A 27,847-nucleotide genomic window follows, 5' to 3' on the forward strand; every position below is an offset into this window, starting at 1 on the left:
TCTAGAGCTTGTTGTATTTATTTCTACAATGGGCCTTATTCACCCCACCATCCACAGCCGGGACAGTCACCTGAAGCTTCTTTCTAGAGCTCCTTGTATTTCTTCCCACAACTGGCCTTACTCCTAGGCTTAGAAGAAATGCCTAATCTACCATTTGGCCCATTGATGGACCATTTTGAGTCAGTTACCATCCTGTGAAAGCCATCATGTGATCTGGATCTGTGTCCATCCTGGTTGCTGAAATCATGTAAGGACCACATTTAACAAGTCATTTCTGTCCATCAGTAATCACTGACTCAGGATGCCTTTCCTCAATTATACTACCAGGCAGCTGCGTTGAGTTGGATCAAGGATTGGATTTGTTTCAATAATATCAGGAATTTGAATCTGGAAGGGCATGACCTAAAAATGGGGTGGCACGCTTATGTATGGTACGAAAAGGATAAAGTACATTATAACTTTAAACACCACATATTGAGAGGGGCTCTAATAAAGGTGTGGAAGAACATCAGAGAGAAATATTATGCTAAAACACCTAGATGGGTATCACCACTAGAAGCGTTTATTAAACCATCCCTAGTTAAACCTTGTGATAGAGAAAGTTACGACACGCTATTAGATGGAAACAATAAGATGAAATCAAGAGAGGTGTTATCAGTACTTTATAAGATTGAGCTGTCATGGTGGGAAATATCACAACTACAATCTAGGTACTCTAAAGATGAGAAAAGGGGGTTTGAGGATGGTAAATAACAGCTGTATAAAATATGGGCATCGAGCAGCGATAAAATGATACAGAAAATAAACAATTTTTTGTTAGAAGAACGGGCAAAGGAGGAAGCAACTAATAAGACATGGCTTGCATGGGAAAAAGATGTAGGACATGATATAAGTATGGAAAATTGGAAGAAAACCTGGAAATCAATAAAATTTATGAGCTCTGTGTGCTCTAGACCCTTTCAGTCTGATTTCAGGCCAAGCTGTGAGTGCTAGTAGCAATTATCTTTGTCTGAATATAGGCAAAGCTCATGCCACTTTGCTGCTCCTACTGGTTGTACCTGCAACCTTTGATACAGTGGACCACACTATCTTATTGAGATGCTTGGAGGCAAGAGTAAATATCAGGAGTTGTGCTCTGGATTGGTTTGAATGTTTCCTTATGGACTGGACTCAAAGGGTTGCTGCTGGAGAACAGCTACTAGTGTGGAATTTGTTCTGTGGGGTTCCACAGGGTGCAGTCTGATCCCATGTGCTATTCTTTGTATAGCCCTTAGGGAGAGATCATTAGTAGTTTTGGAATTGAATGTCATCAATATGTTGGCAACATCCAGTTCTGTTTCTCTTTATTCATATTGCCTGGTGATGTTAAAGAGGGTTTGAGGAGCTGCCTGACTACTGTGGTTAAATAGGTAAGTGTGAACAAATTGAAACTGAATCCCGACAAGATAGATGTATTGCTGGTTGGAAAGCGTGGGGTCTTGAAAGACATTGTGCTTCCCAGTGTCAGTGGAGTACACCTGACCCTTGCTTAAGAGGCTAATGGTCATACTAGACCAGGGATGGCCAAACCTGCTTAATGTAACAGCCACACAGAATAAACGTCACATGTTTGAGAGCCACAAGACATGAACAAATATTACACATATTTTTATTTAAAAATATTCAAAGTTGCTTTTTATTAACATTAAATTAGACTGTGTGAAAGAGCCGCATGTGGCTCCCGAACTGCAGTTTGGCCACCCCTGTACCAGACCCAGCATTACTCCTGGAGAAGCAAGTTAATGCAGCTGTAAAGAATATCTTTTCCAACTTAGTTTAACCCAGAAGATGCCCCCCTACCTTAACCACTTGGATCCATGTTGCAGTAACACTGAGATTAGACTACAGTAATGCACTCTACATAGGTCTTCCCTTGATCAGCTTTGAGACTCTGGTCAGTACAAAATGCCACAACTCAACTGCTATTTGAAGCTAGGTGGAGCATTCCTGTTACACCTATCCTGCAGTCACTCCATTGGCTGCCCATAAATTACTGGGCTCAGTTCAAGATACTGACTATCATATGCAAAGCCTTGGACCTTCACATCTGAAGGACCACTTCCCTTGCCCCACGGCAACAGCTTCACTCATCTGCACAGGACCTTCAGCAAATACCATCCTGCAAATGAGCAAGATCAACAACTGCCTATATACATGAATTCTCTGTTTTGCTTCCACCTTTTGGAATGGGCTGCTTGAGAAGGTCAGGAAGATCCCCACACTTCCAGTATTCCACAAACAACTAAAACAGAATTGTTCAGGAGGGTATTTTTTATAAAGGTAATAGGGCCATAGTATAATGCAATGGTTCAAGAAGGTGCTTTAATGAAGGGAGTGGAACTGTGGTTGCACTACTATGTATAGTATATATTACTTTTTGCTCTACATGTACTTTAGTATATATTGCTTGTTTGCTCTAAACAAGCTTATTCTGTACATAACAGTACTGTAACTTGAATACAAATTTAACACTGCCCACTTTCTTTTTTGATGGTTCATGTGGAAGAAAAAACATTTTTGTAGGCTTCTGAGATATGTGTACATTCTAGTGTGTCCTTCACATGTAACACAACTTTGGGGAGACCTGGGCAGTTTTTCTGAGCATAGGGTAATCTGTAACAGGGAAATATGTGGTATTTCTCCCAGATAGCATTATTATTGCTGTTATGCTTCCCACATAGACTGCGATAATGGGGGGGGGGGGGGTTTGCGCGTAGGGCTCAGAAGCAAAGAAATTCTTGACTGTGGCTTTAGTCCTATAAATAATTTGAAATATGACTACCAAAATGCTCAAGCTAGAATATTAAAGTAAATAAAGTAAATAAAGAGTATCTCCGCTTATGTTAATTTATATTTTTCCTTTGTGGACTTTGTTTTGGTTGTGATGTGAGCAAAATTACCTGAGAAAGACAAGCTGAGTCGCCTTAGAGGGAGGAGACAGTATGGCTTCCCTGACGCTAATTATGAAATTGACAGACATGTCACTAGTAAAAGCTATAATTGCCAGTTTCATTCTTCGAGCATTGGTATTATCTCTAAATAATATTATTCATACTGGATTGTTGATGATACTTTCTTCTTCACTGCAGTCCCTTGGATTTGAGTGAATATTGCTTACAAAGGTCTCCTGGCCCTTAGGATTTTTGGGGGGAAGCAACGGGGCATTGGAGGGAGATCTGTGTGTCCAACTCCTTCTGCAAGTTTTTCCATAGAATTCAGCCCAATATCTTTAGTAATGTTTCAAAAAGGAGGGTGTCTTATGAAACTCCCTAGAGTTGGAATTCCAGAATACAGGCATCACTACTAAAATAACTGCATTTCTAGTGGAAGTGAATCTTACCTCAGACTACTGTGACACCTGAAACTGCATCTCCAAAGGGAAGATATTGCAAATAAATTATTGCATAGACCAGAGGTGGCCAAACTTGCTTAACATAAGAGCCACATAGAATAAATGTCAGATGTTTGAGAGCCGCAAGACATGAATGAATATTACACACGCATTTTTATTTTTAAATATGCAAATTTGCTTTTTATTAACATTATATATGAGTCTGCCAAAAATAAAAACAAAAGGGGTAAAAATAGATATTGGTAATATTTATTTGTTTGCTAATGATATTTATTTGTCAGAGAGAGAGAGAGAGAATGAAAGGGGTAGAAAGAAAGAGAAACAAACAAGGCAAATAGATTAGGGAGGGAGGGGGAGGACGGAAGGGAGGGAGAGAGGGGGAAAGAGAGAAAAGAGACAGGTGGAAAGAAAGCAAATAGATTTGGGGAGGGCGGGGGGAAAGGTGGAAAGAAAGCAACTTTAAATACCTTCTCCAAGCCCCCCCTGCCCCAATGCCAGCTGGTATGGCTTGGAGAAGGGATTTAAAGAGACAAATGCCTTCTCCAAGCTGGCTGGCAGGGAGGGGCTTTGAGAACACATTTAAAATTAAAGTTGCTTCCTTTCTCTGCTCCCCCCCACACACCTCAAGCCTACCCAGGGAGGGGAACGCTGGCTGGGGAAGGGAAGACCGATTGGGGAGGCATTCCTCCCCTTCACTTCCCCTGTGTGGAGCCGTATAATATATGTGAAAGCCGCATGTGGTTTCTGAGCTGCAGTTTGGCCACCCCTGGCATATACAAATTGCTAAGACAGCATCAAGACCATTTGAGTGATGGGATGAGAACTTTTTTTGTGTCCCTAGGCCTTCAATAAAGGTTGGGAGGAGCAATAGGAGCCTTGTGTCTTTTCGTTTAGGAAGTGTCAATTCTTGGTAAATGCTGTACCTTCCAGGTTCACGACAGTCCCTATAGAAAATAGCGATAGGGTCATTAGGACTGTCTTATGGCTGGGATGGAAACTAGCATCAGCTTTGTGTGTCTCTTCTTACTTACCCCCCCCCCGCAACCTCTGGCAGTGCCAAAGCAAGAAAAAGTAGTACTTTGTTTATTTAGGAGGTTTCTATGCCACCTGATCAGAATCCTGCTTAAGGCAGCTTACAGTTAAAATAGGAGAAGGTGGTGCTACTGACCTGCTACTGAAAAATACTGTGGTAACTTCATCAGAGATTCTCTGTGTCTGTCTTTTGCAAAACATGTTATGTTACAGGGTAGAATGGTGAAGGTGTTTGTGTCAGTGTCTGTTCTGGGATGCACGTGAGAGGAAGAGGGAGTAATCACGGGGATATTTGTGGCTGGGAAATGAAAGGGATGCAGAGCAAAAAAAAGAGTTGAGGTGTTGTGTAGGCTAGAGTGTTTTGGGGTCTGCTTAAGATAGCTCAGTTTGAAGGAGTGTTGCGTTTCATTGTCTTTGTCCTATAAATATTCAGAATAGCTTATGTGTTTGTCTGCATCTCAACTCTTTGTATCTGGACACTGAAGTACTGGCATCTTTGTTCCACTCAATTGCATGTGCTGTCCTGTAGGTCTTCCAAATTTCTGCTTTCCTGGCAGCAGGAGAGGAACATTTGTACATGCTACAGATATGCTTGTAAAATTACAATTTTAGGATGTAAAGACTGGTGTGCAGAAGGAGTCTCGTGAAGCCCGGGTGTATTCTGTTTTCCCCCCATTTCATATCAAGACTTTTAATAGCTGTTTTTGTTTCACATTTGTGGGGGAAAGTTTTGAAACAAGACGACTGTGGAGCAAAGTCATGTCCAAACAGTACATCTCCCCTGGGGGTCACATTTGGAACATGCTTTGAACTCACTTGCTGCTTTCCCCTTCAGGTCTCCACAGGGGAAGGTTCTGAGTTAAACATGAAGAATACAGATCCTTCCTGACCCAGCACAATAAAAATCGTATACTGTCTTCCCTGAGCAGTGCAAAGGCTGCAGGAAAGCCTTTGTGAATGTGATCTCCCCCTCACTTGAACAGGATTCCCTGAAGGATTAGGTTTAAAACTTTTGGAACCGTCTGCAAATGAAACCTGGTAGTTGGGAATCTGTTCATGCAAAATTACAAAATTCTTGGGCACTCTGTGAGGTATTTGAGGCACAGACACCTTGGATATCATTATTCATGAGCATTAGTGTGGATCTTCCATATTAAAGCACAATAGACAGGTTTCTCAAGAACCTGCAGGGAGAGGTTTTAGTCGTAAGTAAACAGCCCTGCTCAGTGAGGTACCTCTGATTTTTAAGATATTGAATTTGTCAGGATTTGTTGTTGTTGTTTTAAATCGAACTATGGAAATATTCATCTTGGCTGTCCTAACCTAGAAGATTTTAAGCTGCATGGTTTTGTGGGGAAAAAAATAGTTTTGTGTTCCTGACACTGAGAAGTTGATCCGCCTCCTCTTCTCCCACACTCCCCCCCCTCCCTCCAGGCCGGCCCTCTCTGTCATGCATTCCCACCATAACTTGACTCAGACTGCTGTAAAGCAGCACAACTGCTTTGAACTCCTCACTGCTTGTAGGTGGAAGACGCTTTCCTTTTCCGTAGACCTCGCAGGCATGCTGTTGTCAGAACTGAAAATTTCTTAGTTCTGTAGCTGTGTGTTAATTTTTTTCTGTTTAAGAAATGCTGGCAAGAACGAATAGTAAAAATATCAAAAAAGAACTTGTTATAGAGTCTCCACAAAAGTGTCCTGATGCTGCAGCTTCTGAAGCAGAGGTAGACAGTCCAATAGAAGTTTTGGTAAGTGAGTGTGACTGTGTGAAAGATTGTGTTGGCTTATAAAGTGTATTAATCTGCCACAAAGTAAAAGGACACCCTCTAATAATTGATGTTCTTCTGTGGTTTGCTATTATGAGTAACCCCCCCTCCCCAAGATGCTGTGGTTCTACAGTAGCATAAAATGTTTTAAACACTGTACATTTTTTATTTCCTAAATGTGTGTCTGTTGCTAAATTAGTAAAGTAACTCTAAACTACTCTAAAACCTTTTGGTTTTAAACATGGTGTTGAAGCAAAAGTTCCACTGTCTTTTCATTTTCAGTTTAAAGAAGTATGGTATTTGAAGTGTACATATATTGTTGCTTTCACTGTCTTGTTGTTGCCTCAAGACAAGCATTTAACATGCAGGCTCAGAACTTTAGTTCTCTTGACTTGCTGAATTGGGGGGGAAGCCCATATAGTGAAGAAGGTATGAAAACAGCCTGGTTTATACTGCTAGTGTGTGTTACATTGACCATATGTGTAGGATCAGAAGAGTTGTATGGCTTACTTCTGGTTGCATTTCCTTGTTGCAAATTTGTGTTTTGTTATGTATTTTCCTGTATATTTAAGTGAAGGGAAAAGGAGGAATGTTCTGACGTTTCACAGCCCGTGAATTGACAGACTTAATTTTAAGAGGTGCACTGGCAGACTTCTCTCAATTAGTTCTTTCAGCTGTTTGCCAAGGAATTAACTAGAAAACTTTCTTTTTAAACTTCGCAGCTCTAAGTAAGTAATCATTACAACTGCCAAGCTGTCGATATTAGGACCTGGGTATATTGTTAATCTGTCAATGGTAAAGTCTACTGAATAGTTCTCAGACATGGAGGTGCTCCAAGGAGCAATAAACCTATTCTACTAGAGACATTCATATGGAACTTGATAGGTTTAGAAAAACACATAGGGAGTGGTATTCTAGATTCCTGCCGGGTTTTGTTTGTGTATCCTTCCTGCGAAATCCATATGGATTTGTCCTTCCAGATGCATTTTATTTGCATAGGTTTTTGATGAGGGCAGTAGGGGACAGAGGAGGGGATTATGTCCTAATTGCTCCTTAGTTGATACCAAAGGAAGTATGTACTAGCAAAAACTTTGAGAGCCACACCCAGTGTATAATTTTTTTCTGTTTAGAAGCCAGTAATCATTGGCTGTGGGTGTGTATTATGCATAGTGTCCAGATTTCCACCAGAGACATTTTCAGCAAGTGTTCATTGTTTTAACACATTTTAGATTCTAAATAAAGAACATTGTTATATTCTAAATAAAGAACAAATGAATGATTTGCATTTAACAAAGTAAGCATTTAAAGAGAATTGTGTTGCTTATTTGTAATATGTTTGCCCATTACTATTAAAACAGGAGAGCTGGGAAAAAGAGCAACAGCCTTCTTGTTCCATTTCCCACAGAAAACTAACCTAGGAACTCGTGCAGGAATTTGTGGTCTGAAACACAAGACTCAGCTTTTGATTTTTATTAAATATTTCTACCCAGTGCTTTCAGCTGAAAAATTCAAAAGGCAGCTAAGAATTAAACAATACCAACTCTTTATTTACTTCATTTATATTATACTGTGCCTTTGTCTCCTACAGAGACCCAAAGCAGTTTACAGTCTTCTCTCCTCTATTTTATCCATACAACAATCCTGTGAGGTAGTCTGAGTGTGTGTGACTGGCCCAGATTCACCTTGTGAGCTTCCATGACACCGTGGTAGGGCTTGTAGCCACAGCTGGAAACACCCCAGGAAGAATTGTGGGGTGGAGACAGGTGTGCCCTTGTCATGCTGGTGCATAATGCCCCATATGCCAGGAAAAAGGAAGTGATTACTCAAAACTCTATGGTTAAACCATAGAGTTTTATTAATTTCAAAATCTTACAAATTAATTACAAGCTTTTTTACAACAAGAAATAAAATTAACATCCTTTAATAATAATCTACTACAAGTTACCAACTCTATTCTGCTTCTACTTCATTTGTAAATTATAGTCATTAATTAAGTCTGATAGAAATTGGCACACCTAAATAAATATTTCTGCCTCTCAAAATTACTCCAGTACAAATGCAATTATAAACTCTACTAAGAATCAGGCCCGTTGTAACAACGAAAACAACAGGCGCTAGTTTGGCCACTTGGCCGTGGGTCCCTGCCCCCTCCCCTCTGCTCACCTGAGTCCCCGGGGGTGCAAGGCTGTTGGAACCAGCACCCGGCGTTGGTCGGGGCTCGCTCCCCCCTCCGCCGGTGCGAGGTCCTGGCGGCCAAAGGCTCGTCCCTCCCTCTGGCGCGCCTTTGACGGGGCGGTGGGCCAATCCAGCCAGGCTAGCTTTTTCTCACGCCGGCCGGGGTCTCAGCAGGCCAAGGCGGCCAGGCTCGTGCTTCCCCCGGGCAATTGGGGTGGGCCTCCTCCTCCCCCGCCCGCTCAAGGGGGCAGCAGGCCAAGCTGGCCAGCTTTGTGCGTCCCCCTGCTGCACGCTGGAGGCGGCGGAGCAAGCCAGCCGGCCTCGTCCCTTTTCTGATGCCGCACTGGAGGCAGTGGCTGCCAAAGGTGGCAAGTCTCACCTGTCCACCGTGTCGCATGCCAGAGGTGGCAGCAGGCCAAGCCAGGTGGGCTGGTTCCTTTCCCCGCCCGGCCAGCCGGCCGCCTGCTTGAGGGCCCAGCATGCCAAGGTGGACGGCCTCGCCCCTCGCTCCACCAGCCGCCCAAGCAAGCGAGCGAGTGGCACACATGGCGGTGGAGTGGCGGCAAGCAAGGGACACCTGCTCGCTGCCCGTTCCAGCCGTGCGTGGGCCAAGGCGGCCAGCCTTGTCCCTCCCCCCCCCAGCCAATAGCACGCCAGTAGTCCTGACTGTCAGCCAATGGGCCAATGGCTGAGGGAGCGCATCGGATCTCGCCACCCCATAGGGCAGAAGCCATCCCAAATCCCTTTTATATATGAGGAGAGATTTCCCATAATTTTCCTTATATTTGAGTAATGTTTTGTTAGATCTCCCTATGTTTATAACCATATCTTCTGTATATATTTCATTTCAGAATTTATATAAGATGAATTAAAGTAGAATAGAAAGAAAGAAAAGAAATATATTACTCCATTTCATTACTCTGCTCTCTTAGAATCTTCTACTATAATTATATTCTTCTTTAACTGGAGCTCTTCTAATTGGTGTTCCCTCCCACCAGGAGTGGTTCTGAAGTGAGTCTTGCCCATTGGGGAGGTGTGTGTGTGGGGGTATTCCATAGGCCCTTCCTGCGTGCTCCTCTACACTTTATATTCCAGACTACTTTACTTGGGGAAAAGATAGAAGGTAAAAGAAAAAAAAAGCAACTCTGTAGCTGCAAACTCCTCTAATGTAGTTCTTTACAGTTTTATGGTACATTCCTGTTCTTCTGGTTACCAGTTCTTCGTTTCCTAGCCCGAATCTGATTCCAACGCCTTCATGTTAGATCATGGGCTGTATATATGCGTCCTCGGTGTGTAATCGATATATGTCCAAGCGGAAACTAACAGTACCTTCTTCTTCTCTGCAAGCTTTTGTGCAATTGGGCGCATATTTTTCCCAGCATTTAGTATTTAAAAAGGAATATCTGGATACAGCTGGACCAAAGTGTCCTCAAGCTTCAAACCTCTGTTCTTCCAAAAGGTTCCGCTTAGTCTTTGGATCCTTAAGTTCTGCCACGATATCAGGTATCAGTGCTGTCGAGCCTGTTCGGGGAGGATTTAAACGGAAAGCATAGTTTACCACTGGCCCCGGAAGCTGTATAATTCCCTCTAGCCACTCATTTAAAGAGACAGTAAGGTCTTTGTCTAAATCAAAGTTCAGAGAAATTCCACGAAATTTTACTTTGGTTTCCAGTGATTTTATTTCTAACAACATTAGCTTGCTTTTCGCCCATCCTTCGATAGTTTTCATTTCAGCTATTTCTTTAGAGTTCTTTTGCATACTGGCAGCCATTGTCTCCGCCTTCGATTGTACATTCAGTAACTTTTTGTTAACTTCATCCAACTTATTAATAATAGGAGTGATGCTATTTCTTATCTCTTCTTTTAAATCTTGTTTTAGGTCTGTAATGATCTCCTGTAAATGCTTTTTAGTTAAGGAGTCTTCTCTTTTCCTTTTACTTGCCTGGGCTTCTGCTTCCTCCATTTCCAAGGGAGGGGGGAGAGTGTTTGTCCGAAGAATTTTGGCTTTCTTGCATTGCTCTAGGCATTGGTTTGGAGGGATTCTTACCACCTTTTGATCCCTTAGTTTCCCCCAGTGTTTTGCTAAAGCTGTGATATTTAAATTGCAGTCCGTTTTTTAAAATTTTTAATTCTTTTGTAGGAGTTTGACGCGGAGGCAGTGTTGGGTGCGACTGTGCAATCCCGCTGTCGCTCCGCCCCCCGTTAAACCATAGATTTTGAGTAAATTCTAGATTTTAATGGCATCACTTCTGTTTGTTTTTGTTTTTGCTGAAAGTGATGTCATGTGTCAGCATAATGGCTCACTTCCCTCATGGGCTTTAAAGCACCAGTGGACAATGTGGGTAAGTGGCAGGAGGTCTGCCACTATAGCAGGAGATCTGGCTTGCCTGTAGAGTGGGAAATTGAAATATGGGTCTCCCAGATTCTAATGGAGAATAGTAGCATACAGCTTCAATAAAAACTATAATTTTCCAAAGCCTGAACAGTGACTGTGTTGCAGAGCAATTAGGATATTGTTATATAATCATTATATAATCTATCTATTTATTTATTTATTATTTCGATTTCTATCCCGCCCTCCCCGCAGGCTCAGGGCGGCTAACAGGGCATAATGCCAGATAAAACAATAAAACAATATAAAATGTTAAATTACACATAGACAATTAACGAACAGTTAAATAACATCCTAAAACAATTTTGGTGCTCCTCTATTTGATTCCAGATGTTAAGATTTTTAAGAGCAAGATGGCGTTCTCAGTAACATAGCTAGACAACTACGGCAGTGCATATCCCACTGCCCTACCGTCCCCTAAAAGACGTCCCGTCCCCTCCATTGATGCCCACATCAGGATGGCAATATGCGGAAATCATAGGGCGTTGGTGGAACAGTGATGGTATAAGAAAACTAAAACCAAAAAAGTAGCCACTTTCAACAAGACTTCACAATTGCTGTAATGTTTTTAACCATCGTCAAAACAAATTTTGAGCCAGATGAATGGATATGGGGATGGAGTCCTGAAGGCAAGAGCTTTTGAAGCAGGCTTTGAAGATGGTCATAACTATTGGTTATGTTTACATGGCTGCTCCTTTATGAGCTTACCTAACAATTAAGATTGTCTTCAGAAACAGGTATGGCTTTGGGTACCCTGGTCCCAGACATTTAAAGGAAAGACTGGCTCTAAAGGTGAGGCTTGTGCCTGGAAGTAAATATACAGTCAGTATAGTTTTCAACATTGATAAGGTGTTCCTTGTAATTGATAGATTAGATCTTCTGAGTTTGGGAAAGTTCATTCTGGGGCTGAGTGACTTGTGTGCAATAATATCATACTTGTCAGGCAGCTGCAGTAGGGATGGGGCAAAAAAGTATTTCCTTTTCCCCCCATAAGTGGAGCTCTTCTCACAGAAGGGGTAGAAAGAATAATCTAATCCTGCTCCTTTTTCCCTCTATGGCTGTCCAACCAGCACAGCTATTACTACACACAAGTCCCTCAATTCTGGGAGTAAACTTTCCTGGGATGGAAAATGGCTCTGGGGGAAGGGAAATGTGGACTATCATTATCACCTTGCAGGAACCAAGTCAAGATCATCTAGCGAACTTGCTGCTTCATTTTGAATCAGTTTAAGTTTCCATACGTTTTTCAAAAGAGCCTCAGGTGGAATGCACGGCAGTAACCTGGGTGTACGTGTTACTGTGGCCAATTGTTTTCCACAAGGAAGCTGATATTCCAACCAAATTTTTAAAAGGTATTATGTGCCATAGATGAGACATGTACATTCATCTGTAGTTATTAATCTAATAGTACTCCCCAAGTGGAAACTGCTTTCTTGGAGGCGGAGTTTATAATTCCATCTACAGTGTGCTGAACCCAGAACCTGGACCAGGGCTGGATTAAAGCCAACTGATGCCCTAAGTACAGCCCAACAATGGTGCCCTTCAGCCCTTCCATTGCTTAACTGACAAGACGTTAAGACTCAAGAAGTGCTGAAGTTGAAATAAGAGATTAAAAATTCAGTTTTATTCCAGGCCATCTCCTAGGCCAGACCCCACAACTATATTAAATATAAACGTTAAAAAAAATTATGTAACACTAAGTAGCAGTAAGCAATATAAGCAAATTATTTGCTTATAACTAGGGCCATGAAAAAAATGTAAATTTTCAATGCTTTTTAATGCATTTTTAATAAAATTGTTATAAGGGGAAAATGCAAATACAAAAATGTATTGAAAATTACTTTTAATCACCCTCCCAAAGATAAGGCAAAATGTGATCTGATATTATCTCTACTGAAATTATGTGATCTCAAGAGCATACATTTTAGTTTTGAAAATCCTCTTTCTACAGAAATCGATGTTAGTGGACAGTTTTTTAATTCTAATGGAGAAATAACATTATTTGTATGAAACAAAACATTTATTGTATTGCTTTCTAACCTTGAAGATATATAGCATTTCAAATTCAGTGTTCTCTCTAAGCTGAGTTAGTGTGAGCTAGCTCACAGTTTTTTAGCCTCCAGCTCACACATTTTTGTCTTAGCTCAGAAAGGATGGCTCCAGAGCAAATTAATTGATGCAGTAACCAAATAACTCGCTCACAACTTTAAGGCCAGTAGCTCACAAAGAAGAATTTTTGCTCACAAGACTCTATAGATTAGAGGGAACATTGATTATACATGGATCAAAAGATGCAAAATAATGCTTATTGTTGCCAGTTATAACTTTATTTATACTTTAAACATTTTCTTCTACTTTTTTAAATTGCAAAGTCTTTGATCAAGTCCTCAAAACTAATCTGGTGCAATAAATCTGCTTCTATACTTAGCAGAGACAAGGCATCCAACCTCTCTTGCCCTATAGTTGTCCCTTCTGCCCCTTCCCTTTTGGTGCTAGCGGTTCCACTGCCTATCATTTCTTATGAATAGCCATAACAGAAGGAATTACTGAGTAAAATATTTCATCTTCAAGGTGCCCCTCTTTCCTTGGTGCCCTGAGCACATGCTTATTTTGCTTAATGGTTAATCCAGGGCTGACCTGGACTCAGCTTTAGTTTGTTGGTTTATACATGTGTAGCTTGAGGAGGAGATACTAGAGCTCCTGTTTTATAAAAGGGTGTGTGTGTGAGAGAGATAAACAAGACAATAGAAAGCAGTAGGGGAAAAAGAGCTTTCTCTTTGTTCTCCTAGACCCTGTGGAGCCATAGAGCAATAGTTTGTTTTCCTTAAGTATTAGTCATGAATCAAGGTTTAGCCAGAAATGAAATTTAAAGCAAGGTTTAAATGAATCTAGAAACTATGATATACAGTACCTAAACGTTTAGTATTGGCTTAACCATCGTTTGCTTGGTGTAGATGGTAGTTTCCCTTTCTGATCTCTCTGCTGCAGACAGGAAAAGTCTTACAAGCTAACCTATGCACCACTGCAGTCTTCTATATCCAGAAAGTAACTATTGTGTTGAGCTGCTGTTTTCTTACTCCCACACATAGACAGCTGTTTATATGTATATGGAGAATAAATGTAATCCAACATCTGTATCAGTGGTGAAATAATTTAAATACTTGGACAGCTATAATATGTCTGCTTGCTATAAAATCTACCTCGTGCCGGCACTGATGTCTCCATTCGTATGTATACTATAATATGAAAAGTGGATAGCTCAACAACTCTAGTTGCTACTTCTGCAAACTTTCATATTAAATAGTGTATTAAATTTTATAATTGCCTACTTTGGGTTAAATCCATGTTATGATTTATGAAAGTTACAGACTAAATGTAGATTCGAGTCCAGTAGCACCTTAGAAACCAGCAAGATTTTCTGGGTATAAGCTTTAGAGAGTTACAGCTCCCTTCATTAGAGTCAGAATGGAGATCTCTGAGTCCTTATATCCCAGTCAGAAGGAGGAAGTGTGTTGCAAAGAAGGAACTCAGGATGCAGAGGTAATCTGCTTGATTACAGCAGTGGGGAAATGCTGGAGGCAGAAAATTAGCATCTGTAGTGAGATAAGAATCCTGTGTTCCTGTTCAGATTGGGGGGGGGGGTTTCCATTGTTCTGAACTCATGAGTAAACTCAAGTTCAGCAATCTTGCATTGTAATCTCCCATTGAAGTTTCTCTGTTTGAGGACTGCCACTCTTAGATCAGCAATGAAATTACTTGAAAGATTCCATTGCTGACACCTAAAAGTGGCAGTAGAAGCTGCTCTACTGCAGACCAACATGGTCACCCTCTGAGACTAAATGTATACAATCTTTAGAAAACAATATATAATTCTTGGTCTTTAATACGTTTCTAAACCTGCTTTTTAAAGCTCAAGGAGGGAACGCCATTGTCAGTTACCGTCAGGGCTTTTTTTCTATTTATTTCTTTATTTTTTTATATAGTCAAACTTATATCCCGCCCTCCCTGCAAAGCAGACTCAGGGCAGCTTCCAACAACAAACACAACAATACAGAATAAAAACATAAATAATACAAAATTAAAACACAACATTTAAAATAGTACATTACAACATATCAGAATACTGGCGGTGGTTAAAAATCAAACAAATAAAGTGCTTTCCAACAAAGTGCTTCGATGTTATTCCACATAAAGTATTTAGATGTTATTCTGCTTGTTCTTGAGGCAGCTGCTTGATGTTAACATTATGAGCCGTGCACTAGGGCGGTGGCAGCGGCCCCTAATTGTATGCCTGGTGGAAGAGCTCCGTCTTGCAGGCCCTGCGGAACTGTGAGAGGCCCCACGGAGCCCTGATCTCCTCCAGAAGCTCATTCCACCAGGTAGGGGCTGCCACCGAAAAGGCCTCGGCCCTATAGCAGCTAGCCTGGCCTCCTTTGGGCCAGGGAAGGTCAACCAATTTTGAGACCCAGACCGTAGTGTTCTCTGGGGTATATACAGGGAAAGGCGGTCCCATAGGTATGTTGGACCCCGGCCACATAGGGCTTTAAAGGTAAGAACCAGCACTTTGAAGCGGATTCGGTATGCTATTGGCAGCCAGTGCAGTGTCCTCAGCACAGGCTGGATGTGCTCCCATCTAGGGAGACCCATCAACAGCCTGGCCGCGGCATTCTGCACTAGCTGCAGCTTCTGGATCAGCTACAAAGGCAGCCCCATGTAGAGAGCGTTACAGTAGTCTAGTCAGGTGACCATCGCGTGGATCACTGTAGCCAGGTCAGCACGGTCAAGGAAGGGAACCAGCTGCATGATCAGCCTCAAATGATAAAAGGCCGACTTCACAGTGGAGGCTACCTGGGCCTCCATGGTAAGGGAGGGATCCAGGAGCACTCCCAAACTCCGAACCTCCGGCACAGGGACCAGTGAGGCCCCCCCGAAGGTTGGGAGTGGGATCCCCACCTCTGAACCGCCCCGACCCAGGCACAAGACTGCTGGATTCAGCTTCAGCCGACTCAGTCTGAGCCACCCAGCCACGGCCTGCAAAGCATCATCCAGATCATCTGGTGTGGAGTCCAACTGGCCGCCTAACATCAGATAGAGCTGGGTGTCATCAGCATACTGGTGACATCCCAGCCCATACCTCCAGGCAATCTGAGCAAGGGGGCGCATGTAGATGTTAAGTTTAACATCTGGGACAGCACAGCCCCCCGAGGCACACCACATTCAAGTGGGTGCCTCCTGGACTGCTGTTCCCCTAGAAAAAGCCCAACAGGAACTCATTAGCATAATAGGCCACACCCAACAGCAGAAACTCATTATAATATTAGGCCACACTCCTGACAGCATGGCTAATTAGCATATTAGGCCACACTCCATGCCTTCCCTTGGCTTGTCTGGGCCCCCTGCGGCTGCATGGAGCCCAGGCAAGCCGGCCCTTGGACAGGCTGGGGGAGGGACAGGGAGGGAGTTAAAATGCCTCAAGCATCACTTGCCCCAGAGTCCCTATCTATACCTTGTGGCTAATAGCCACTGATGGACCTCTGCTCCATATGCTTATCTAATTCCCTTTTGAAGCCGTCCATGCTTGTAGCTGTCACCACTTCCTGTGGCAGTGAGTTCCATGTGTTAATCACTCTTTGGGTGAAGAAGTACTTCCTTTTATCCGTTCTAACCCGACCGCTCAGCAATTTCATGGAGTGCCCACGGGTTCTTGTATTGTGAGAAAGGGAGAAAAGTACCTCTTTCTCTACCTGCTCTTTCCCATGCATAATCTTATAAACCTCAATCATGTCACCCCTCAGTCGTCGTTTCTCCAAGCTAAAGAGCCCTAAGCTCATAGGGAGAATATTGTAGTGTAAAAATTGAAGTGAGACATATGTACTGGTTTTTTTTCCTCTACTGAAGGACCTCTCTGTAGATCAAAATGGTGGTTCTGCCCTCAGTTGCTAGGATCACCAGGCTACTTGGTGAGCTCACTCGGGAGCAGGCCACATAGAACTGTCCATGTGGGAAGCAGCTGTCAGTTAAGTCAATTCCTGCCACCTTCAGTGTCTGGCCTTGGGATTTGTTGATGGTCATAGCAAAGCAGATTGAGGGGGAACTGCTGTCTCTTGAACTTGAGGGGTTTTCCTTATGGTATGATGGTATGTGTGGTATGAACACTGACTCCCCTCGAGCACTGCCTGTGAGCAGTGTGGCCTCGATGATGATTCTGTGCAGGGCCTTCACTTGCAGCCTGGTGCCATTGCAGATTTTGGGTGAGTTGAGATTCTGCAGCAGCATCACTAGCCCCCACTTTGAAGAGAAGCTTCTGGGCTGAGAAACCAGAAGGGTTGAGGTGTAGGAGGGGTAGTGTCTGAAGGCATTGGGGAGACTGGGCCAGCAGGATTGCTTAAGTGATGCTGCTTGCCGATGGCTTTCAACGTTATGCCGCTTCTCCTGCACCTGACAAACAACCACCTGTCAGGTGGAGGAGGGGTGGGTGGGAGTGTGTCTAAAGCCATTGGGGGAGGCTAGCCCAGCAACATTGCTAAGATGTTTCTGCTCGGGTGGCCTCCCTGATGGATTAAAATACCCTGGTCCTGCTCCTACACCTGACAGACACCCACTGAATTTCATGTTTCTAGGTCCAGGGGTTTGGCCTGGGTGCTGATTTTACAGTGAGGGGACTTTCTTTTATATATATAGATATATATATATAGATGGATGAAAGATTTGTGTGAACTTCAGTTACTATAGATTAGCTGCATCAGTGCAAAGTCACAAAAATCTTAATTACAAAGAATGTTTAGGAAAGACCATTTTTACTAGGTTTAGAAATTAATTATAATTACAAATATGTTTTCAGTAGTATGCATTAAATCTAAAACCTGTCACCATGTGTAACTGAATTTGATCATGCCATATTAATGCAGTCCCTGTGTGTTTCCTAGCTTCTTCACTGTGCCACCCTTTTGCCTTTTATTCCCTCTGTTATTTGATCCTTTTTCTCCTTCGTTCTCCTTTGATATGAGCTTTGTTTTCTGACTTTTTGTCATGGTTGGGTACTCAAGGAAGTTTACAAAATAAACGCTTCAGTTGCATCACTGTGGTGGTGGAAAGTAGTCCCAGCCGGTTTATGGCGACCCCTCATGGGGTTTTTGAGGCAAGAGATGTTCAGGGATGGTTTTCCATTGCCTGCTTCTGTGTAGAAGTCCTGGACTTCCTTGCTGGTCTCCCATCCAAGTACTGAAGAGGGCCAACCTTGCTTAGCTTCCGAGATCTACCTAAATGAGCTAACCTGTGAGATCCAGGTCAGGGCTGCATCACTGTAGCAGCACTAAGCTCTTTTGCTGTTTTACAGAATCCTTAATGCTCTTTGACTTCTTCTGATACTTTGAGTCCAGTGGCATCTTTAAGACCAACAAAGATTTATTCATGGTATAAGCTTTTATGTGCAAGCACACTTCTTCAGATACAGTGGCTATATCTGAAGAAGTGTGCTTGCACACAAAAGCTTATACCGTGAATAAAACTTTGTTGGTCTTAAAGATGCCACTGGACTCAAAGTATCAGAAGAAGTCAAAGAGAGGTAGTTCAGCAGTTCGAGACCTGAGTGAGCTCCCGTCTCTAGTTCCAGCTCCTGCCAACCTAGCAGTTCAAAAGCAAGAAATTGCAAGTAGATAAATAGGTACCACTTCAGTGGGAAGGTAACAGCGTTCCGTGCTTAGTCATGTCGGCCACATGACCACGGAAATGTCTTTGGACAGTGCTGGCTTTTCGGCTTTGAAACGGAGATGAGCACCGCAACCCTAGAGTCGGATTCGACTGGCTTTTGAGCAATGGAACCTTTACCTTTAAAACAGAAGTAGGCCTCTAATTCTGGGATCTCCAGTAGGTAACTCGTAAGCTGTCTGTAGCTTGTGCATCCTCTGGAAGACATAGGGAAAAACTGCAGAAAAAATTGCCCTAGTCTTTTTTCTTTTTTTAAAAGAAGTTTTTCTCGTAGGATTTTTCTTTGTATTGCTTGGCTAATAGCATCATTTATGGTTCTCTTCCTGGTCCATGTTATGTTTTTAGGACAGAACAAAACCTAGTAATGTGCTGGATTTTGTTCTCACCTAAGACAACAGTAAAACTTGTCTGGGAGCAACAAAGATGGAACAATGCACTTTGATTTTCTGGTTCTGCTGCTCCATTAGTCCTTGGCTCTGTGTCTGTTCAGGTCATGTGCAAGCAAAAATTCCCATGTAGGAGGTTCTTGTTTGTTTTCTTCCCTTGGTCCTTGACAATTAAATACTAAAAACAGGCTTACACAGTTCAACTTCTAGAATTTAGCTATAGTAGAAATAAAACGTTCTTGTAGTAAGCTGAAATCCAATTTGGGCTTCTGTTCATTGTACTGATTTCAGTGGAATTTCATTGGTTTCTATTAAACTTACTATCACTGAAGTGTCAATAGGAACTATGTCCTTAAAGTATAATCCTACCTTACTCAGAAGTAAATCCTTTAATTTAAAATGGGGCAAATTCAAAGCAAGTGCATGTAATATTTTTGCCTTAAATTGTCTAAAATGTCTACCAACAACATGCAGAAGTATTAAGTGTAAGAGATTCCCTGCACAAACAATTAAACAGGCCACAAAACTGAAGATTAATATATCAGTCCATATCAGCCAATTAAAGAAGTGCTGTCACAGACTCCTTACCAACAGCACGCTACACTGATGTACCACCCCACCTAAAGTTTGATCAGCCTGCTTTTATTAACAGCTAGATTCAAGTCCGGAGTTAAGCAAACTCCGAAGCATGACGGAAGACAGGAGAGCCTGGCGTGATGTGGTCCATGGGGTCGCGAAGAGTCGGACTCAACTGTGCGACTGAACAACAACAACAGATTCAAGTCCAGTAGCACCTTAGACCAACAAAATTTTGGGGATATAAACTTTCGCGAGTCAAAGCTGTCTTCGTCACATATCTGTTCTGCCACAGACTAACACGGCTACCCTCTGAAAGTGCTTTTATTGGTATAACCAGTCAAAGTATATGATGAAGATCCTCCCAGCACCAGCACCATCAAATCTGTTGATGCTTAAATCTAAGGATTAGAGCTAGGCAAGACAGATCTTTCTAGAAACTTGAACAAAGTTCCAGGTTTGCAGGAAAATCTGAAATCTTAGAAAACACAAAACATTTAGGGGGTTATTACCCTACAAAATGATAGAAGCAGCACCTGTCGCTTTAAGAAACAAATGCCCACAGTGGCTGTTGCTAGGCAGTCAAAAGGTATTGTTAGCCTTCAAGCCTTTTCCAGGGCTGTTTGGGCCTATGAGGTAGGACTAATCAGGACCAGACTTGGCGGCAGCCACTGAACGATTTGCTAGCATGTAACTTGCATGACTCACCCAGGACTGGCTGCTACTATTCAATAGCAAGCCACTTCATGAAAGCTAATGTGGTGTAGTGGTTTGAATTTCAGACTAAGGCCCTTTCTGCACTCTCCTTTTAATCCATGTTCACCGCGGTGTCCTCCAACCACAGTTTGTGGACAAAAATATCAGGCTTGCAAAACCTGAATTAATACTAAAGAAAATGGATTCTCCAAATATGTCTTGTTCCTACAACCTTACACAGAGATCTTTGAAAGGGATTGATAAACATTGCACCTTTATATAGCTTGAATCCTTTCCAATCTAGTGTCAGGCCTGGTAATGGGACTATATTGTAACCCTGTGATTTTTCATGTCACAGTGCCTCTTACCACAACTAAATAGTGCTTACCAAATTATGATGCAGAAAAGATTGTGTGAAGGAACATAGAATATGTTTGGATTAGGTGATAACTGCATGATTGATCAGTCTACATATAAGCTCTAAACTCTTTAGGATAGAACCTCTTTTCCCATTATGGAAAGATATAGAATGGAAAATGTCTGTAAGAAAACATAAAGAGATCCTGTTTCCCTGGGAAGAGGTAGTGTCAGTGCAACTAATGCCAAAGTCAATATGTTGTCCTAATTTTCTTTTGTTTGAAATGATGAAATATCCTTCCTGTCACTGAGCATACATATTCCTAGAAAATGCAGCAGATGATTATTAAGAGAGAAAAAACAGTTTATATAACAGTTTGTATCTAATTCCAGATATAGAACTAAACAAATGTATGTAAAGGATTTGTTTCCAAAGTAGTATAAAATCTTAATGAAGGTTTTGATGACTGTGATTGGTCACCCTACAGAGAAATTTGACAACCTTTGGTGCTGCCAATTGGAAGACCTTCTTAGGAGTTTGGAACAGGGCAGGCAGAAATAATACCCTTCAGTGTCAAATGTGAAATGCTCAAAACATAAGATCGTTCTCTTACAGTGTTCTCGGACAGTAAATAACTTGTGGGATCTTGTGGGTCTGTTTCACTAACAGCAGCCCTTTCCTTCATTAAAATACTTTCCCTGATGGAAGAGGCTCTTCTGCTGACAGAAAGACCTCCAATATCAGAGAATGATCCCTTGCATGTGGAGAAAGCAGCAAAGTTAGCAGATCTAATCCTCTAAGATCAATTTTTAAAAAGAAGCCCATATTGAAGAAAATAAAGGGCAAAGTTATGAACAGGAAAAGTAACTCTAAGCTGTTTGAAGAACACAAGTACAGCCAGTCTAGAATCTTTGGCACTTAGTTCTCAATTTATTTAAAACATTTCGGTACTGCTTTTTTGTTGAATGCTCAAAGCAATTTCTGTGTATACAGAGAGCACACCATACACATTAAAACCGGAAACAATAAATTATCAGACAATCACAATTGCAAACAAAGCGATTTCCAAAGGTATATGACATCTGGAGGCCAGTGTAACTAGCAAGATATTGTGACTATACTAATGCAACATGAGGTAAAACTACCTACTTTGGCTTCAGTTGATCTGTACCTTGTGCAGCACCTTACATTTATCTCCTTAGTTAATGCAATGACTGCTAAGTGATTTCTAGTCTCCCTTCTGAAAAGGACTTTTGAGTCCCAGTGGTTTACAGGGGTGGAAAATGGTCAGTAAAATCTGTAAAAGCCAGTTTTTTCATCTTGGTCAGTAATTTGTCAGTCTTTTAAAAAATTGGTCAGTAAAGTCAGTATTTCTTTGATTTTTGTGAATGCAGTTTGTGTTTTTTTGTTTTCATTACTGCATTTTGGGAGAAACATGATGACTTTCCAGTGAGAAGACAGATTGTATTTAGTTCTATTATAAGTGCTTTAAGGACTTTGTTCTTAAGAGTAAAAATGATTTGGTGAAATCTTCCACAATGTATAGAGACATAATTAATCTCTTAAAACATGAGACAATGAAAGCAGAGGTGATTTTTTTTTTGCACGTGCCCACTTATTTACAAAGTTTACTGGAATATTCCAGAAAGAAGAGCCTTTGGTGCATGTGATGCAAAGTGAAGTTAAAACATTCACAAGAACCATAATGAATCGTGTTTGTAAGAGTTCAGCACCATTCAGAGTTCAGAGTCAGTTTGGTGTAGTGGTTAAGTGCGTGGACTCTAATCTGGGAGAACCGAGTTTGATTCCCCACTCCTCCACTTGCACCTGGCTGGATGACCTTGGGCAAGCCGTAGTTCTGATAAGAGCTGTTCTTGAAAAAGAGCCGTTTCTTTCAAGAGCTCTCTCAGCCCCACCTACCTCACAGGGTGTCTGTTGTGGGGAGGGGAAGGGAAAGGAGTTTGTAAGCCGCTCTGAGACACCTTTGGGTAGTGAAGGGCAGGGTATAAATCCAATCTCTTCTTCTTCTCATTGTCTCTTGAAGCCTTCAGTGATGAGCACTACATACCTGTGAGAGAAGTAATCAGTGAAAGGAGAATCTATGATGAACTAAAAACTTTCTGAAAAGAAACAGCTACTCTTTTTAACGGGAGCAAAAAAAAATTCAGAGCAGCCTGCAAACACCTTTTACTCCAGTCATCTTTGGACAAGCCCATCCTCAGATATCTTCAATGTTTAGCTCCAGCACAGAGGGTCAAGGAAGGAACCCGCAAGGATATAATGAAAGTAGCAGCAGCACTCCCGATGGATATTCCACTAGATATGATTGCAGATGAATGGAGACTTGAAGATGAAGCTGCCAGTGAAACTTTCTGTATAGATACATACTGAAATCAGTTCTTTGAAAAGACACACCCATCTGGAGAGCCAAAATACCCACTGGTTACCAAGGTGGTGAAAGCAGCATTATCATTATTGCATGGTAGTACGGACATAGAAAGTGGGTTTTCAAAAACTGGACACATTTTGACCAATGAAAGGGCCAGGATTGTCAGAAAGAACTTTGAACGCCCCCTAATCGTCAAAGAAACTTTATATCATGTATATGAAAACAATGTATACCATGTTAATATCAAACAGGAGCTTTTACAGATGGCAAGAGCAGCTCATGTTCATTACAAGCAATATTGTGATGAACAGTGTGTCATTAAAGAGGAGCAAAAAGAAAAAGAAAAGAAAGAAGGAGAAAAGGCAGAGGAGTTAGAAAGGTTTAAGAAGATAGACAGTGAAAAGGACAGTATACAAGAGAAGGAAGCAAAACTGAAAAAGCTGAGACAACAGAATGAGAAGAGGATGATTGCTTGAATGTTGCTAAATGATGCCGCCAAACGTGTAAAGGAGGCTGCTGAGAAAAAGGGTATGATGGGATTCAACACAGCACAGCTGTGGCAGGAGAGGAGGGAGGCATGCCAAAAAATAAAATAAAAATGGGAAGTCAGGGGGCCTGGGCTCCATGAGAAGTCAGGGGGCCTTGGCAATAAGTCAGGAGGCTGGGCCCCCAGGGCCCCCACTGCAGTTACAGGCCTGCATTCGCTGAATCTTGTTCATAGAATCAAAAAGTTGGAATGGGCCTAAAGACCATCCAGTCCCAACCCCCTGCACCATGCGGGATGACCTAAAGTATTCCTGACAAATAAATGTCCGCTATCTGCTTAAACACCTCCAAGGAGGGAGAACCCACAACATCTTTGGGCAACCAGTTCCACCACTGAACTGCCCTTATTATTAAAACGTTTCCCCTAATATCCTGCCAATATCTCCCCTACATGTAATTTAAACCCATTATTATGAGTCCAATCCTCCACTACCAATTGAAATAGTGTCCTACCCTCAGCTAGATGACTTCAGATTCTTAAAAAGGGTAATCATATTCCCACTTCAACCTCCTCTTTTCCAGGCTGAATATTCCCATTTCCTGCAGCTTTTCTTCATAAGTTTAGTTTCCAAACTCCTAATCAGCACTGGCAACAAACAGTGTTGGTGAGCAGTTAAGATGCAGGGCTAATGGATCGTTGTTGCAGCCTTGTTTTTCTTTTTTTCTTTGAGATAAACTAAGGAAATATTTCTCGTGGGCATTATGTAGAATTAACTGGCATGGTACTACAATTAACTGACGTGGTAGGGTGAATTGGACATCAGTATCCTAGTGGAGGTAGTTAGGTCTGTGTATGGCAGATAATTTATGGCAGATAATTATGGCAGATAATTTTCCAGTCCCCATTTGCTATGTAACAAAATGAGTCTGATCTTCTGTATTAAGAATTTATTGTGGATGTCATCATCAGAAGACCCCAGACAGTTTGCAGGGGGAAGTTGTGGAAGTTTGGAATGAAAAGTTAATTCTTCGTTTTCCTGTGTGACTCTTTGATTTAAGATCAGCCAATATCCTGCCTGCATGTTCTTGCATTAAACTAGCCTTCTGTCGTGCAAGGAATTTCATCACCGTGATGGTGAGTGATAGATTACAAATGATTCAACTGAGTTCAGATCCTGGTTGCTTCTGAGAAAATATCTGAATATAGTTAGTACATTGAGATGTAATTATCCAGTCAGTCATCAACTACCTGAGTGGATACAATTGCAGTTGGTGGTATGCCATGGTCAGTGTACCTTTCAGTCACAAAAGATTCAGGGGTTTTCCCCTGATCCTTCTTAAAAGTGTTTTTCCCAATCAAAATTATCGCATTAATTAATATTTTCACAATGAAATAGTCGTGTTCTTTTAAATCTAACATTTGCTGATTTCTTTGTGCTTGGGTGTTCTTATTATTCTTGAATGAAGCATGCCTTGCTAATGCTATACAAACAACTAATGCATAGTTTCACTTTCTATAACAATGTATCGTGTGCAGTATTGTTTTAAACTGTTTTTGTTAGTTGCATACTCTTAGTTCTCTAGCCTCTCCTTGATAGTGATTCTTTCCAAATGTAACATTTTGTTCTTTTGAACTCTATCCAATATAACATTTTGTTTAACAGGAATGTTCCCATGTGGTAGATATAAAATCTGAAATAACTTTTGACTCTTCTGTGTGCTAGATATGTGTGTGCTCGTGATGGCCTTTTCTAGGAAAATCGTATCCCGGTGTAGTTTTTTGTCTTAAATTTTGGTAAATTCGAATTATTCAGGAATGGGGAAAAACTGGTAACTTTTAATAAAAGTTCTGTCTGTTGGTACTAATTTAAGTAGACCGCAATCTTAAATACTGTCAGAATTGAATTAAATATAAAATACACATTAATTCCATACAAACGAATTTTGAAATAAGGGTAATGAAGTAAACTATAGAATAGGAATACGTGTTCAAAAGCAGACTTACATAGTACTAGCACTAGTTTCTACAACTTTATGTGTTTTTTGGATAAACTGCTGCCTTTTAACTTTGAAGATATTGATACACAACTTTTAGTACCCTTACTAATAAACTTATTAGTGGTCTAATATTACATAATTTCATTGGCCAATGTAACAGGAAATTTACTTGGGTTCATGATCCAAAGTACTATTATTCAGAGGCTGTAAAATGGCATCTGTTTCCCTGGACACATAGAAAGTATGATTCTACATCCTTTTTATATTGGGTAACTTTTATATTTATATATAGCCCATCTTTTAATGTATTTGTGTACATACACGTGCACAACCATGGTTTAGGTTGTATACTTCTGCTCCATGAATGCTTCTCTCTGGGTGCTTCAGCATTCACTATTTTTTGCTGTAAGCACTTTGGGGCTTATTGAAAAACATTGGAATTATGCCAATGGAAGTATCAGAGGACATATGCACTGTAGCTCTAGAGAGAAGTATGCAGAGGAAGTGTGCACCATGGCTCCTAGAGAGAAGTATGCATGGAGCCAAGATATAGGATCCAAACCAAAATCAGGCTGTTGAGATTAGTGGTACTTGTCCAGTTTAAATACATAAATGGTGCACAATGCTGAATGCTGTACTTAAGTAGGTTGACTATTTGATTATGCAGTGACTAGATTAAAAAATAACCAAATGTCAACGTAATAACAATACAGTGATGAACTGATATAAAAGAAACATTATTTCTGTTCCAAAGCAGTGCATGACAATGATAAATCTAGAACTGAAGTAAACGTTTCATCATATTCCCACATTATATGTTTATTTCTTCTCAAATGTTGAGTACACGCCTGTGTTGTAAAGTATTTTTCTTAATATTGTTCAGTCCTCAGGCTTCACTGAGCATTGTAACTTCATTTAAAAGCCCATCAGTGTTCGTATGGCCCCTCTTTATATGTGTGAGAAAAAATGGTGCATCTTCATTCATGAAAATATTTCTGTTGCTGTATAGGCAAAACCAAAGCTGATTGAGCCAATAGACTATGAAAATGTCATCGTTCAGAAGAAGACACAAATACTCAACGATGCCTTGCGTGAGCTGCTACTCTTCCCTTATGATGACTTCCAGGTAGTTTTGTAAACATTATCTATATAAATACATTTTGTATGTATTAGAATTTTCATACACAACTGCCAATTTAAATATATAATACATAATAGGCTGCTCATTATCTATGCTGTAGTTGTTCTTCAAGTTTCTCACTAGTTACCATTGCTGTAAGTACATTTTTATTGTCTTTAGATTGACAGAAATGTTTTATGCAAACTACAGAACAAATGAAACATGAACTTCATTATTTATATGATAAACTAAATCTGGGTGGGAGACTTGTGCTTTTATTTTAAGCCTCTTTCCAGTGCAGCTTTTTTAAAACTCCAGAGTATGAATAAAACAATGATTATGCTTCCAATTTAAGGTTTTAGGCATTGTATACTTTTATGTAATATATTTCAGAAGACCAAGTTTTCCTCTCCCTATAGATATCAAAGCCTGTGGTATAAGCCACTTAAATGGATGCAATCAAAAAAGGGGAGAAAAACAACCCTGTGCAAGAAGGGTAACCAAAGAGGTCAGAACAATGAACAAAACAATGCTATTGAATTTAATAATGTATATAGAAATGCTAAAATATGGTTAAAAACAACAATAATGTGGTTCAGCATAGAAGTCTGTAATCCCAGTATCAAGACAAATGTCAATTTACGAAAATACAGGTTTAAAAGTAGATCAAAGTGGGTAGCCGTGTTGGTCTGAAGCAACAGAACAAAGTTAGAGTCCAGTGGCACCTTTAAGACCAGCAAAGTTTTATTCAAGGTGTGGGCTTTCATGTGCATGCACAGTTCGTCAGACGATGATCATAGTTGTGTATATATAGGAGTCATTTGATAATTTGGCATGCAAAATAGTTCCTGGTTATCATGTTATCACTACTCTTAGCAATTAATAATATAATTGAATATGTAATATAATTTGGAATGGTAGATTTAAATGCAGTTCTTTGTTTTGGGGACAAGGAAAACACTCTACACAGTCAAGATGCTGTAAAATTCACCTCCATGCTTGAAAGGAGATGGATGAATTCTAAGGATAGGATTCTCACAAATTAGGGCACATCAATCTCCAGTTCTAACATATTCGTTACCTATGTTGTCCGCCCCCCAGTTTAACCAAAACAGATGATAACCAGAAACTAACTTGTCATTCTTTTGATCTGTTAAAAAATGTGCCCTCACTATTTTGCATGCTAAATTTTAACAAACCACTCCTATATATATACAACTATGATATGTAATTCTATTTCATCATCTGATAAAGTGTGCATGCACACGTAAGCTCACACCTTGAATAAAACTTTGTTGGTCTTAAAGGTGCCATTAGACTCTAGGCTTAAAAGTACATACTGTCTCCATTAATAAAGTATGGATAGCATCTTGATTAA

At 40.9% G+C, this 27,847-nt stretch overlaps 1 protein-coding gene across 5 annotated transcripts in view; it reads left to right on the forward strand.

The window, feature by feature from the left end:
- DOCK9 (dedicator of cytokinesis 9) overlaps nucleotides 1–27,847 on the forward strand; it is a 172,875-nt gene that overhangs the window by 37,053 nt on the left and 107,975 nt on the right. For 4 of the 5 annotated variants that reach the window (XM_015415112.1, XM_015415108.1, XM_015415111.1 and 1 more), the window contains exons 1-2: nucleotides 5,937–6,168; nucleotides 26,359–26,475. In XM_015415112.1, the coding sequence (XP_015270598.1) occupies nucleotides 6,052–6,168; nucleotides 26,359–26,475 (234 nt within the window). In that variant the 5' untranslated portion in view covers nucleotides 5,937–6,051. Of the gene's footprint in view, nucleotides 1–5,936; nucleotides 6,169–26,358; nucleotides 26,476–27,847 lie in introns of those variants that run through there. The other variant, XM_015415110.1, reaches the window with a different exon arrangement.

The sequence above is a fragment of the Gekko japonicus genome, unplaced genomic scaffold (genome assembly GCF_001447785.1).
Source record: "Gekko japonicus isolate JY-2015 unplaced genomic scaffold, Gekko_japonicus_V1.1 scaffold52, whole genome shotgun sequence".
Classification (NCBI taxonomy): domain Eukaryota; kingdom Metazoa; phylum Chordata; class Lepidosauria; order Squamata; family Gekkonidae; genus Gekko; species Gekko japonicus.